Source organism: Orcinus orca, chromosome 3 (assembly GCF_937001465.1).
Source record: "Orcinus orca chromosome 3, mOrcOrc1.1, whole genome shotgun sequence".
In the NCBI taxonomy this organism is placed as follows: domain Eukaryota; kingdom Metazoa; phylum Chordata; class Mammalia; order Artiodactyla; family Delphinidae; genus Orcinus; species Orcinus orca.
The window spans coordinates 175845795-175861171 of record NC_064561.1 but is presented as its reverse complement, the minus strand read 5'-3'; the positions used below and the strand labels follow the sequence as shown (position 1 = coordinate 175861171).

Sequence of the window (15377 nt, the reverse complement as noted above, 5' to 3'; positions counted from 1 at the left end):
ACACTCATCACACAGCTATTTAGTCCAAAGAACACAGAACTTAAATTTATAAATAAGCCTTATGAAAACTATATTTGTTTTTGACTGTAACTTAAGGGCATATTACCAAAAATTTTCTAAGAACTTGAAATATGAAAATAATATATAAAGAAACAAAATGTTTTCAGGTCAGGAGGGAGAACTTTCTATGTAATAGAGACAAGGTACAACCAACAAAGTATTTCCAGGAAACCAACAGGGGCAATGCTAGCAGAGTATTTTTTGATTATATTGGCTGCATTATTGCCAAGTTGGGACATATAAACACACACACACACACACACACACACACACACGCACACAAGTGTGTGTGTGTGTGTTTATATGTCTTCATTTATCAGGTTTAAGTTTAAAAATCAAACAGAAATTAGACAAAGGGAAAGCAAAAGAAAAAGGAGAAAGGCATTTGTGGTTTTAAAAAGTTTTCTTCCAGCACAGGGGAAACGTTGAGTGAAAATATCCCTTCTTCCTCATAGTTTTACTCCTTAGGCTTGAGAGTTAAATAAATGTTCCTTAATTTTAAGCACATTTAAAATTTTATCTGTTATATTTTAACGAATAAAACTTGCAAAAGTTCTAACTGTTCTTTTTTTTTTTTTTTTGCAGTACGCGGGCCTCTCACTGCTGTGGCCTCTCCCATTGCGGAGCACAGGCTCCGGACGCACAGGCTCAGTGGCCATGGCTCACATCTTCCCAGACCGGGGCACGAACCCGTGTCCCCTGCATCGGCTGGCAGACTCTCAACCACTGCGCCACCAGGGAAGCCCATATTCTTGATTCTTAAAGTTAGCACTTAAATGTTCAAATTATACTTTATGCAGGTCATTCATGTTATTAAATAGGAAAAAACCCTGATAATCTCTAGCATTAAAGCTCCTCTTATTCATTGTCTTATTTATAGGAATTGAGAATTTACAAATATACTTCAAGTTTAAGAAGTTAAGGATTGAGTGGGTTATGCCAGAGTATTTTAGATTTTTTCAACAGATAATACTTTGGATTGGGACCTCCCTGGTGGCACAGTGGTTGAGAATCCACCTGCCAATGCAGGAGACACAGGTTCGAGCCCTGGTCCGGGAAGATCCCACATGCCCCGGAGCAACTAAGCCCCTGCACCCCACTACTGAGCCTGTGCTCTAGAGCCCGCGAGCCACAACAACTGAAGCCCACATGCCTAGAGCCCATGCTCCGCAACAAGAGAAGCCACCACAATTAGAAGCCCACGCACCGCAATGAAGAGTAGTCCCTGCTTGCCACAACTAGAGAGAGCCCACACCAGCAACGAAGATCCAACACATCCAAAAATAAATAAAAAAACAAAAAACAATGTTGGGTGTCTCACCCAAATTCATATGTTAAAGCCTAACCCTTAATGTGATGGTATTTAAAGGTGAGGCCTTTGGGAGGTAATTGGGTTTAGATGAGGTCTTGAGGCTGGGGCCCCTATGACGGGATTAGTACCCTCATAAAGAGATGAAGGGACCAGAGCTTTCTCTTTCTGCCATGTAAGGACACGGCAAGAAGATGGCCATCTGTGAATCAGGAAAGAGGCTCTCAATAGACACTGAATCTGCTGGCCCCTTGGACCTCCAGCCTCCAGAACCATGAGAAAGAAATGTCTGTTTGTGTAAGCCACCTGGTCTAGGGCATTTTGTTACAGCAGCCTGAGCTGAGCAGGACAGTAGTGACAGTAAGCACTAAGAAAGTTTGGTGTCAGTGTTACGAGGACCCTCCAGCTACACCCTGGCTGTCCTGCCCTGGAAGCTCTTTTGGGGCCAGGCTGGCAGCAAAGAAGGAGTGTGTAAGGCAGGATTATGCTGACAGTAGATCACAGAACAAACCAACAGACTGACTTGTCATCCCAAGTAGCACCACATTCACTAACATATTATCAGCACTTTTGTTTTTCGGTTATATATATATATATATTTTTTCAGTTATATATATATGTATATTTATCAGACTATTTTCCATTATAGGTTATTACAAGATATTGAACATGGTTCCCTGTGTTATATAGTAAATCCTTATTGCTTATCTATTTTACGTGTAGTATTGATAGTTGGAATCTGTCAATCCCATACTCCTAATTTATCCCTCTCCTCCTTCCCCCTTTGGTAACCATAAGTTTGTTTTCTATGTCTGTGAGTCTATTTCTGTTTTGTAAATAAGTTCATTTGTATCATTTTTTAAGATTCCACATACAAGCGATATCATATGATACTGGTCTTTCTCTGACTTACTTCACTCAGTATGACAAACTCTAGGTCCATCCATGTTGCTGCAAATGGCATCATTTCCTTCCTTTTTATGTATCAGTACTTTGCTTGACTGGCTTTAAATGTATGACTGTACAACTAATATCAATAAAACAAATAAGTGAACAGTTTATATCATTCACTATCCAAAATTGTTAGAATTGAAAATATGTATTCTCTCTCCGAGAAGGTAGTGCTCAAACATTTTTAAAAAGGAGGAGAATAAGACACTCCCATGTTAGAAGCCAAGGGTCTGCTGAAATCTGGACACAGTGGTTTTTGATGTAGTCACGGTCAGGGAAGGAGATACACACTGGCCACTGACTGTAAGGAATGCCTGCTTAGGAAGAAAATCACACAGCTGTGGGAATGGGCTCAATGTGTGGGTTTTTTTTTTTTAAAAAAAGCCTTTCTTTAGACTGGCTTTTAATACTTTTACTTCTCCTTAGAGCTTAAATTCTATTTTGAAGATTTCTCTCTTAGCTGGTTTGAGGATGGAATCATGGAAGCCATTTGCTCCTTATATGAAAAGAGAGGTCTGACTTAGGGATAAAAATCAGAAAGTTCAGGGACCTCCCTGGAGGTCCGGTGGACTGTGCGATCTCAGTGCAGGGGGTGTGGGTTTGATCCCTGGTCGGGGAACTAAGATCCCACATGCTGCATGGTACCGTCAAAAAAAAAAAAAAAAAATCAGAAAGTTCAAAAACCAGAAAGTAAAGATGTCTGTACACTTTACAAAGAGACTGTGTAAATGGATTCTTCAGGGGACGGTGGCTCACGAGATTAATTATTACATTCATAAAAGCCCCTACTGAATGAGAAGAATTAATGAGGGAATTTCAGCTCCTCCCTCTGAAGGAGCTTACAACTACCCCAGTTTCTACTTCCAAGGCGCCGGGTTGGGTACCACGGAGATGCTAACAAGACGTTCTCGCCTACATGGAAGAAGGATTTACATTCTGGGAGGAGCGCTGCTAAAATACACAGCTCCTTCTGTCGCATATGTCACAGCCATTCCAGTCTATGTAAAGAAAAGAGCTTTCGCTGCCGTATCTTTGGAACACAAATAGAAAAGGCCTCTTCACCAGCGGAATGCATCTCTAGTGCCTAAATTTCTCTACCAGCGACAGAGAATGACAGTCAGCATGTGCGCAGGCTCACTTTTCTTTTAAAGGGATTTCGGTGACATAAATGGGCCAGAGGTACTGCAAGGGAAAGGGAGTGGATGTGCAGTGACAGGAAAACAGTCTGATTTTAAAATCCCACTCTTGCCTCCCAGCTGAAGTTACACATCACAGAATGCAGGAAGAGAAAATGGCTCTAAAATGGGAAACTGTCAGGGAATGTTCCTTCATGCAGGGTTTGGGTAAATTAGGCTGCAGCCAGTGCTGAGTACTTTGAAGAGCCACAACCTAAACACGGTCCACCCACCGTTGGCCACTGTCGCTTGGTTTGGTCTGAACAGCAGTTACTAATTGATTTTTGCCCTGACCGTGCTTCGTCATCACTTTCAGCTAATGCGGGGAGGGAAGGGGGAAAAGGAGGAGGGCAAGGGAATGGAAGTAATGGTTATTAGGAAAAAAAACTCCAAGCAACTGTCAAAAGCCAAAGGAGAAATGATTTTTGTGTTGACGCTTGGGAATTTGGAAGGCAAGGGTAGCTCGGGCGTCTGACTCCCCCTGGGAGCTGTTCAGAAGCCGTCGACTACAGGGAGGCTGAACCTACGGAAAGAGAGGACAGAGGTGACAGCCAGTGACTCGTATTCATGTGGTACACGTGTCTCCAGGCTCTCCTTGCAAAAGATACGGGGAATTTTGCATTTGAGAGATTAGAAACCTGTCTTAAAGGTGAGATCGGCTATGGTGTTTCCCAAAAAAGGCTTCAGAACAAAAGACATTCAGGGACAGACTTGCTGACTCACTTCCGTGCCTGTGTGGGCGCACACCCCTCAGGAGAAGGCGGGAGGGAGGCGGGTGATGCTGTGAGCTCCAGACATTGGCACAAGGCGGCCACTGTGTTGTGCCCAAAGAGGAGTGTTATCAAGGCTGGTCTGCATCACCGGGCTCGCTCGCCGCTTCCCCAAGTCATCCTGATGGAACCAACTGGAACACTAGTAATGCTCACCTAGAATTCTCTCTGCTCCTAACTTCTCATCCACATCTAGGGAAACCTGGGCTATGACTCACCCTACTACCTGCTTTTTCAAGGGACTCTGTCCCTGACTCGCCAACTTCCTTGAGGTAGTCCTGTAGGCTTGCTTGTTTATATCTTTGGTGATACATCCCTCAAAGACAGTCTAATACAGTGGTTTTCAACTGGAGTGATTTTAACACCCAAGGGGATAGTTGGCAATGTCTGGAGACAGTTTTGGTTGTCACAACTAGGGAAAGCGGTGCTATTGATGGGTGTCTACTGGGTAGAAGCCAGTGATGCTGATAAACATCCCACAATGCCCAGGATAGACCTACCACAGGGAATTACCCGGCTCCAAATGTCAACAGTGCCAAGGCTGAGAAACCCAGGTCTAGTCTGTAAGACACAGACTATTGACTGATGGTGTGGAGTACCGAATGGCAAAATGTAAACACAACCTAAATGAGTCACCAAAGATTGAGCGTTAAGTCTGTAAACCCACTGAAAGTGGAAAAGCAGCATTTCTAGGCGATGGGATAAATTTTATATGAGAGGCGCAGAAGAAGAAGCATCTCACTCATTCACAGGGAGTGGCAAAGGACAGTCACTGCACAGAACTGTGCAGCCGTGATCTTTGTGGGCGCATGCAACTTATTGCTTTGAGGACATGAAATAGCATGTCTTGAGTCACCAAGCTCCTGGCATACGGTGAGGTGACAGCAGAGCGAGACTACACTGCTACCAGCCGTGAGGGATGAGCGGCAGCTGAAATCAGCAGATGGTCAGAAAGGAAATGGTATTAAGCCACAAACGAGAAAGTATGGTTACTAATAAGGAAACGGAAACTGCCTGGAAGAAAGAAAAACCACCTGTGATATTAGGAAACGAGGACTTAAAAGCATCAAGCATGTCACAAAGGGGCAGATCCATCAGGTGATAATAAAGCAAATCAAAACGTACTCACACTGTCTGTCACTGCCATCCGGAGTGGTTAAGACAGATTCTGGCTATGTCGCCAGAGCCTGAAAAGCATTCTCTGTAAAAGTAAAACTAGATGTTTTACTTTTAAGAATTTATCCCTGAGAAGTGATTAAGGATATAGGCGAGATTTAACTACACGGATGTTGACTGCAGTTTACGTTAGTTAAAATTTGGGAGCAACCTAATTCTCTGATCATCGGGGACTGGTTCATACAACACGGCAGACCCCTACAATGGAATTCTTGGTAGCCTTTTCCATATTCTGGTGTAGATGACTATTTACTGGCAAGGAGAGAGGTCACGCAGAGCCAAGTGATAGAGCGTCTACAACAGCCTGCAGAGCGAGGCAGGGTGGGTGCAGCGCCCACACCTGTCCTTCCCTTCAGTGGTGTGCCAGTCACCTGGCTGCAGGTAATCGGGGGCTACACTGTCTGCAGAGAATTTGCAAACAGCAAAATGGATGAAAGTTGGTCTTTCTTATTACCCTGTGCAGACAATTCTAAACCATTTCAATGATAAAATATCCCTCCTTACTGAGGTAGAGAACTCCTACTGCAGCCCCTTAGTATGCCACTGTACCCCTTTTCCCTTTGGTTAAGAGAATGCCCAAGGTTCGCCTAGGGTCACGGTTGCCCCACAAAAACACTACACATCCCAGTCACCCCTGTAACTCAGGTGCTAATGTGTCCCATCCAGACGGAGAGGGTGTAGGCAACAGTGATGTGTGTGACATTCAGCGGGGGCAGTTCTAGAGGAAAGGGTACTCCCCTCTGTCTTCTTGGCTCCATTTCTGCTCCTGGACTCTGGATACAGAGCCATCTTTGGACCATGAGGAGGAGGGCAGCATCCTAAAGAGGTGAGCATGACAGATCTAAGGAGCCTCCGGAGATTCTGCAGACCAGAGCCGCCAGCAGCGCCGACTTTTACACTAGCGGGAAACACACTTGTCTTCTCTAAGTCACTATGAACTTGGCTGTCTGATGTGGTACGATGTGTCTTAACTCACACTCCAACCAATATCGTATAATTGTATTTTGAAAGGTTAAACAAAGCTATGCATAAATACAGAGAGAAAGAGATCAGAGAGGATTAGAGGCCCAGGTATACATTTCTATTGTGGCTCACACTAGAAGGGAAGATGATGGGGGTGTGTGCATTATTTTCTTCTTGTAGCTTATTGCTATTTTACTCGTATATTGTTTACATATTACGTGTGCATGTATTTATTAATATAAATATTTATAAAATTTTTTGAAGTTATTTAAATATTTTTATAGATATAATATTTTTCCTTATAATTAATATATATTTTGTCTCAAGGAGAAACTTATTTAAAATTTAAGTAAGTTTAAAATTCAAATCTGCAATGTACTGATTTAAACTAGCAATAAAATTCATTTTTGTGTTTTGGGACATTGATTGCTGTTTATTCTCAGAGTCTCACTTCTGGGCCAACAGCAGCCACGGGACACAGTGGGCTATGCGTGAGTCTCTTGAGGCGGCCCCCAATCCAAAGTCCTGAAACTCCAAGGACACTTTTCAGGGGATGGGATTTCATGGCATCTAATCCCATTTACGTATGTCACACACTGACATCTTCAGAACTAAGCATCTTTTAGTCTGGTGTGATCAAAGTACTGCTTCTCGAGGGGTACTTTGAGATACATGCATCTACACTTGTTGACATGAACTGCAAGTTCTCAGATGATTATCAAGATCTAGAGGGTTCATTAGGTTTGCTGGTGATCGCAGAGTCAGAAGGTAATAAAATCCAGCACTGCCCTGAGAAGCGGAGGAACAGCCTGAACCACAGAGAAGCGCTATGCAGCGCTCCTGGCTCACAGCAGCCGTGGGAGGTCAAGTGTCCCAAGAAGACAATGGATGAGGCTGGGACCACCGACTGGCAACAACCCCACAGCAAGAGCTAGAGGCCCAGTGGACCACAGCTGGACTGCCATTCAGCACAGCTGGTGCTGGGCCTTGGGCTAAGATGGAAAGAAGACCCACACAGTCTTGCCCCTCAGAAAATTCTCCCTCTAGGAGATCAACAGCTGTATGTGACTGATAATGAGATGAGCATTGGAGGAGAAGTTTAAATAAAACCATGCAGATGCAGATGAGAGAAGGATTCACTTTAACTTGGGAGAACTCTTGAAAGGGTGAAAGTGATGTTTTACTTGGTTTTAAAGGATGATTCTCCAAGGAGTGGAAGAAGGGAAGGGGAATGCTGGACAGAGGAGCAGCGTGAGCATAAGTGAGGAGATGGCCTGCGGGATGCTGGGCTGGGCTGGGCTGGCTGGGCTGGGCTGGGCTGGGCTGGGCTGGGCTGGGCTGGGCTGTGCTGAGTTGGGCTGGGCTGGGCTGGGCTGTGCTGGGCTATGCTGTGCTGTGCTGTGCTGGGCTGAGCTGGGCTGGGCTGGGCTGTGCTTAGTTGGGCTGTGCTGTGCTGTGCTGTGCTGGGCTGTGCTGGGCTGTGCTGGGCTGTGCTGGGCTGGGCTGGGCTGAGTTGGGCTGTGCTGGGCTGTGCTGTGCTGTGCTGTGCTGGGCTGTGCTGTGCTGTGCTGGGCTGTGCTGGGCTGTGCTGGGCTGTGCTGGGCTGGGCTGGGCTGGGCTGGGCTGGGCTGGGCTGGGCTGTGCTGTGCTGTGCTGGGCTGTGCTATGCTGTGCTGTGCTGGGCTGGGCTGAGCTGGGCTGGGCTGGGCTGGGCTGGGCTGGGCTGGGCTGGGTTGGGCTGCACTGGGCTGGGTTGGGCTGGGCTGCTCTGGGAAAGCATGCAGGTTAAAGGCCTTGAGCTTCTGTGGAGACATGTCTATAGTCATGGAAGAAATTAAGGGGTCTTAAAGGTTTTACATGGAAGCCCAATACTACTGCTTTTGTGGATAAGATATCATGCTGATATCTTAAGTGAAACTTCCCACAATCTATGCATTTGGCATCAACCACCTAGAAAAGAGATGAAAAAGAGGAATAATACTTCTCTTAAATTGATCCCAGCTCACTAAACAAAGATTATCAGGAGGGAGAGAAAGTTGATCGTATAAAAATGCTGGATCAGAATCACCTTTGAATTCTGATAGGTTTACATCCTCACCCATGTGGATATATAAATACCCCTGTGAACTAAAAAATTCAGAGGTGATTCAAGCAGAAGAGAGATTTTTGAACTCTAGGAGATCTTGCTTGTTTTCCTTCTGTTTTTCACTGCGGGTTTCTCTGTACACAGCCAAGTTCACACAGAGTAGGTCTTGAAGGCCCAGGTCTGCTCGGGCCATCAGCCAGCAGTATCCTGTTACCTCTAATCCACGTTTGAGCACCACTGATCCCCGGACACCATCGCAGGAACCTTGGTCACATGCCAAATTGAAAAACAAACAAAAATGCTTATTTCTACAAAGGGTGGGAAAGCAGCTATATCAATTTTGTCTACTGCTATTTCCCTGGACCTCAATCTTCGGATTGCCACCCCTGCCCTGCTCTGCCAGGCTGCTGGCACAAAGCCCTGCCAGCAGCGGTGAGGACTGTGCTGGGTGAGATATGCCTCTTGGCACATGGCATGTAGACTGCTTTGGCAGAGGGTCTAATTGAAAAGAGCTACTAGAGAAACCAGTCATTTCTTATAATTCAGCGATACGCGCTGAACACAAAGTCAGAAATTAATGAATTTCCAACGTCCTTTTGGACCAGAATACGATGCATGGAAGTGTCCAATACAGCCACACACAGGGGCTTACATCTGATGGTTCTGTATCACATATTTTCTTGAATTATCCCTATCAAGGATCTAAAAGAACGTTTGCAAGATTTTTATTATAACTAAATCTGACCTGCAAAGTATAGTATTTTCCAAAGGTACAGAATACCAATGCCCAAGGTGAAAGTCAACATAAATTTCTGGAATTCAGCAAGTGACAGAGTCAATCACTAAACCAATATTAGGATTTTCATCACTTTTGCTTCCTGGTAAAACCTCTGGCTCCTCCGTCCTGGTAAGGATCTGCCGTGAATTAGACAACTTTTCATTTTATCTTATGCCTTTCTCTGAGGCAACTCAAATTTAAGACAAAAAAGCATATACACTTGCATAAACAAACACTGACTTGCTCAGTTAGTTCCTTTTTGAATATTATTTTAAAATAATATTTGAAAAGATGACAATTGTAATGCCCATTGTAGAAAATTTACATATAAGAAGAATCAGTCACTATCTTCCATCATCTTTGATGTACTGCACTTTTTCTAAAAAAACATATTTTTGGTACATGCATATATTTTGAATTTGCATATGACACATATTTTACTAAACTGGCCAGGTTTTATCTGCATTGTATCTATCTCTATATACCTCTTTCTTCATTTCACTTTGTATTATACACTTTCTATAATCACTACCTATTCTTTAAAGAGACTGACTTTATGAGCAGTAGAGGTTCCAGGGGATGTATAATATCTGACCATTTTTATAGCTGCAAACCTAACACTCCATCTGTTTACATCCTCATTAAGCTTGATACTGAATTTCCTGGCACTTCAAAATATTTTTATATTATGTGGGAGAACAGTTTGAAAACATTTTTTAAAACTATCATTTGGTTGAAATAACTTTGAAGCTTCTTTATAAACAACAAAGTTCCATTGTGTTTTAACTTACGGTGGTTTCAGCAAAACTTTCTTAAAGAAATTATTTTTTTCTCCCTTAAAAGAATATTGTAAGAAGAAAAATGGAACAGACTGTACTCATTTTCATTTAGATTTCAGGCAAAAATCGTAAGATTCTACTCATCATTTTAGTGGACTGAACTTAGAAGAGAGCTCACTGATGTCATAAATTATGGTTTGAAGTACAGCGTTCTGAGGTGGAATATCGCTCACCATGAGGTTTCATGGAAGCAGCTAAGCCCCTTGGAAGAAGGGCTCTATCTTGGCGTGATGTCCATGAATGTTCTCTTCTGACCCCTGGCTTCTCTGGACCCAATCAACTCCTAATCTCACCTGTCATTTGAAAGACCTCAAGCCACCAGAGCACACCTTGGCAGAGTTGGGAAAAGGGTTCAGTGTCGGGGCAGAATCTTACTAAAGGAGACACCAGGGCCAGGCACAGAAGCTGTCAGAAGGCTGTGCTTCAAAATCTAAGCCATAGACTAAAGAGAAAACCATGAAATCAGAGTGAATTTAACCTCAGTTTAAAGTTTTTCTTTCTTTCTTTTCTTTCTTCCTCCCTCCCTCCCTCTCTCTTTCTCTCTTTCTTTCTTTCATTCTGCCTGCCAAGGCTAATGTCATATTAATGGACTTCCACAAATCTGATTTCCAAAGTTGCCTGGGCCCATCCCAGAGGTTCTGAATCATTAGGTTGTAGGTGAGATTCAGGTGATTTTGATCACAGGGTAGACTGTAAAGCACTATATTCTTGCCCATAGGCTTTTCTTCCTTTCAACTTTATTGAGCTTGCTTTCCAGGGTAAAGCAGTGTAGGGACTGGGCCCCATGGTATACAATACCACAAAAGGAAACCATGAGAAGAACCCATGTACCTTTGTTAGGCCATCTTTAACTTATTTGATATTGAAAAATATTCAGAACCCATAATCATTTGGCGCCCTTAAGTACCAGGTAGGATAACTGAAATGTGTGACATCACTTAGTATAATACTTGGCACATGGCAGGTGCTGGCTAACCACTGCATCCCCCCTGGTAGGAGGGTTCTAAGAGGCAGAATTAAGAACCATGGCTCAATACTCCCAAAAGGCTCCTCCAGTTCAGGGGGAGATGGAAGACACAGAGTACTGATCCAGGACAGGAGAAAAAGCAGGGCTGGGGATTTATTTCTCAGAGTGGAAGGTCACCGTCAAAGAGGCAATGAGACTGTATCTCCTAAATTATAGGCGTGTTTAAGCTGGAACATACAGATCCAGAAGCTGTAGAAAGACCTGGAGCCTCAGGGGCTACAAACACCTTGAGAACTGTAACCTACAAAAATGCTAACACTGACACATTCAGGTTAAATGTAGGAATTATATTTAAGGACACATTCCCATTAATCCTCACCGTGAATAAAATAGTTCCTTTAACCCTCACTCGGAGTTAAACTTTTCCAAAAATAGTTTAGAAAATAGTGTGCTGTGACCTAAACAGATATTTTTGAAAATTTATTTTGAATTAAAAATCTGGCAAGAGAGCATGTTGGGGATTCTGTCCCACTTTCTCAGTCATCCACTCCTGAGGACAGTCAGATCTTGGGTTTATAGGACCCTCAGCAGCTGGAGATACAACCATAGCGTCCAGGGCAAGGCTGGAGGTATAACCACAGTGTCAGGGGAAGGCTGGGAACATGACCACAGTGTCCGGAGGAGACGGGAAGATCTCAGTAGCAGGGGTTTCTGGCAGCCACAGGACGGGCACTTTTTCTCATTACTCCCTTACCTGGGGGCCTGGTGGGTGAGGGGTTCTACCTCCCAGAGGCTCCCGAGGGGCAGGGCTGGAGGCTGTTCTGTTTTTGCCAAGGCTGAGAATCACAGCCTGTGGGCCTTTACTTCAATGCAGGGCAACCGACAGCTGCTGGAGGAAAGGCCGTTCCATTTTGAAGAGGCCTCTCCAGCCGGACAGCTATCTGGAGTAACCGGAATTGCCCCCCAAGGCCAAGCTTCTAATGGCATTCTGTCGGGAGAGCTGTGAATTATTCCGTTTTCCAACAATAAGTGCAAGATTGCATGTCCAAAAGTTCCCAAATGACCTATACAATATATGTTGGATTTCTGCGCCTCTCTCCACAGCTTCCCTTCTTAGACCACACCTATCCTGTGCAACTGTACCACCTGCAAGGCACCCGCCTGGCCCCCGCAAGGGCCGCAATAAATGTGTGCATCGACACAGAAGAATCAGCGCCTGCATCTGACTCGACTGTGTGAGCTGGAACCTTAGAGCTTGCCCTGGACTCAAGCGGCTCTTTCCCTTTTTGAGATTTCCTATCTTTGCGTGGCTGCAGAACCTGGGGGGAGTCAGGTAATGCTCCACTGTCTCAGCTATGAAATCCCCACGGAAAGCCTGTGCAGACGCATTAGTGATGTGACCGCATGTTAGAAACGCAGAGCCCTGCACCTGCAGACACAGACGAAACATGCATGTTGTGATTAGGGCAAGGGAAGATTGCATGCAGCTGCGCGTCCCCACATCACCTGATCTTGAGATTTCTTTTTCTTCTTCTTCTTGCCCCAGCACCCGGAGCTCTCTGCATCTTTGCCATTGGCCTCACCACAGAGCAGCCCGTCCAGCTCATCTGTGCCCAGGTGCTGTCCCTGAGACGTTTCCGCTGCCAGCCGGTACGAAAGGTTCCTTAAAATGCACACACAGTTTTCAACGGTCTGGAGAATCCAAAAAAAAAAAAGGAGGAGGAGTGAATAAAAACTAACCAGCACTCCTCCACCCAGAAAAGCAATCCGTCTTTACACACACATTTTTCTTTGGATGCATGTAGCCGCTGCCCCTAATGGCTCCCTTGACAGCCACAGTGGAAAGAATTTAGGGAAGCTTGGAAAAGTCCTAAGACATTTTCTCACCCCAAAGATACTACTTATCAACAAGAGGTCCTTTTCTAAGCAGCTGCCACTGATTGAAATTCACTTGTGAGCGAGGAAGAACCCACAACCACGAGAGGTCCCAGATGGCGTCCACTTACGGACAATGGCCGCATGGGGACTAGGGCTCTGAACCACCAAGAGCACAGATAACTGGATTTCTGTCAGTTCTGGGAGGGCGACATTAACATTTACCATCTACCAGGGCACTTTCTGGGGGTGAAACAGGGCAAGAGGTGCAAACCAGGGTGGTCCCAGGCAAGCCGGGTTCTGTGTTCACCCGGGGGCATCAGTGTTTCCATGCTGATTTTCCTGGCAGGGGCGTTAAACGGTGGTTAAGGACACACATAGAGCTGGATACCTGTAGAACCCTAGGTCTCTGACCACTGGCTGTGAGATTTGGACAGTGCACCCAATATCTCCGTGACCATAACCTCCTCTGTAAGACGGCCATGATAGTGGCCACGTTTTAGGCTGCTGTGTGGAATACGGGAATTAGAGTATTTACATGTGATAGGCAGAATAAGGCTCTCTGCCCCAAAGATGTCGACATCTTAGTCTCTGAAACCTGTGAATACGTTAGGTTATGTGGTGGAGGGAATTAAGGTTGCTGATCAGTTGGGGAGATTACCCTGGATTATCCGGGGGGTGGGGGGCATGGAATCCTGAGGGTCCTATAAGCAAAAGAGGGAGGCAGAAGAGTTAGAGTGAAACCCCGTGAGAAGGACGTGACCTGCTATTGCTGGCTTTAGAGATGCAGGAAGGGGCCATGAGACAAGGAATGTGGGCGGCCTTGAGAAGCTGTAAAGACAAGGAAACAGATGCCTCCCTCAAGCCTCCAGAAGGAATGCAGCCCTGTTGACACGTTGATTTTAGCCCCAAAAGACCCCTTTTGGACTCCTGATGTCTAAGATGGTAAGATAATAAGTTTATGTTTTTAAGCTGCCATGTTTGTGGCTGTTTGTTATAGCAGCAACAGGAAACTAACCCGGTATGTAGGTACTGAGAAGAGTTCCTGGCACACAGCAAGTGCTGTACAAGGATCTATATCATTAACAATGGTGGAGATGGTACTGCTGGGAGGTCCAGAGCTTGTGACCCAGATCTGATGGGTCCATGATGTAGTCCTGGCTCTGCCATTTAATGAGCTGTGTGACCTTGGCCAAAGTGTGAAATCTCCCTGTGCTCCTACTTCCTCCCAAACTCCCCACTGCCAAATTGGAGATTAGGTCTCAACATACGGATTTTGGGGGAACCAAACGTTCAGACCAGCGCATCAACCTTTTGACCTTTGTCCTGGATTTGAGGAACCGAGGGAAGAGGAAAAAAAATACCAAATTTTTACAAAGGACAAGATAATGATGGAGAATAAATTGAACGGAGATAAGTTTTATTTTATTTTTTAAGTTTAAATTTTTTTATTGAAGTCTAGTTGATTTACAATGTCACGTCAGTTTCAGGCGTACAAAATCTGAAAAAGAAGAGCTAAGTTGTCTTTTTAAAAGCATGCCAACTTGGCTATCATTTTTCAGGCACCAACTGTGGGACAGCCACCATTCAAGGCAGGGAAGATCGTTCCATTTTACAGATGAGGTCTGAAGCTTTCAGTAACTTATACCAGATGGCTCCACTTTTTCTAGTCCTAGGTTGGGACTGGAAGGGTGGTGAGAGCTGCCAGGGTCCAGATCCTGCACTGTTCCCACCTATGACTGGCATCTGGCAAAAGGCGCTGTATATGTTTGACATGACTACTGTGGGCAGGAAAACCAAGCAGGAAAACCAGTTTTCAGGGTATATTTTGGGACCTTTGCCATTGCAAGCGTTGCTTGTCAGCTTCTCAAGGTTTCATGGGCTGCTAATCCCACAGGCTTTGAGTCAACTTGATCTTCTATTTCAAGCATCCTCTCAGCATCGAAAAAGGAACCGGCATGAAAGCAGGTAAACACAGGACAATACATGAAAGGGAGAAAAGTCTCTCCCTGAAAAGAAAATGTTATGGCATAAGTCAGAATGATTTTTAAATCAGCTCAAACTGATTTTTCTTACATCAAAGACTTGGGAGAATAAACTCCTTTCTCATCCTGCTGTTCATCTTCCCTGGGGCACCTCCATGCCTCTGTTTAACAAATGACCACTGGGGAATACATCCGCCGTTTTGAGAATTGTTTTATAATCTACCTGTGGCTGAGGGATGATTTTGAGAGAAGCTGGATGGTGGGGAGAGGAAGGAGAGACAGAGAGGGGATGGGGAGGGCAGAAGGGAGACAGAGGAAGTGGTAGAGAGGGATGGATGGGGGTGGCCCCAGGGGTTGAACTTATCTCTCCTTAAGCTTGGTTTGGGAGGGTTACCAAGTCAAGAGCTTTTCTCTGCAGGGGCAGGAAAAAAAGAAAAAAAAGA

At 44.9% G+C, this 15377-nt stretch overlaps 1 protein-coding gene across 6 annotated transcripts in view; it reads right to left on the bottom strand.

Annotated features, from left to right (window-relative positions):
* The window catches only part of CTNND2 (catenin delta 2), a 947506-nt gene that overhangs the window by 127952 nt on the left and 804177 nt on the right, over nucleotides 1-15377 (bottom strand). For all 6 annotated transcript variants that reach the window (XM_004274484.4, XM_033436579.2, XM_033436580.2 and 3 more), the window contains one exon: nucleotides 12581-12766. In XM_004274484.4, coding sequence (XP_004274532.1) covers nucleotides 12581-12766 — 186 coding nt within the window. The remainder of the gene's footprint in view (nucleotides 1-12580; nucleotides 12767-15377) is intronic.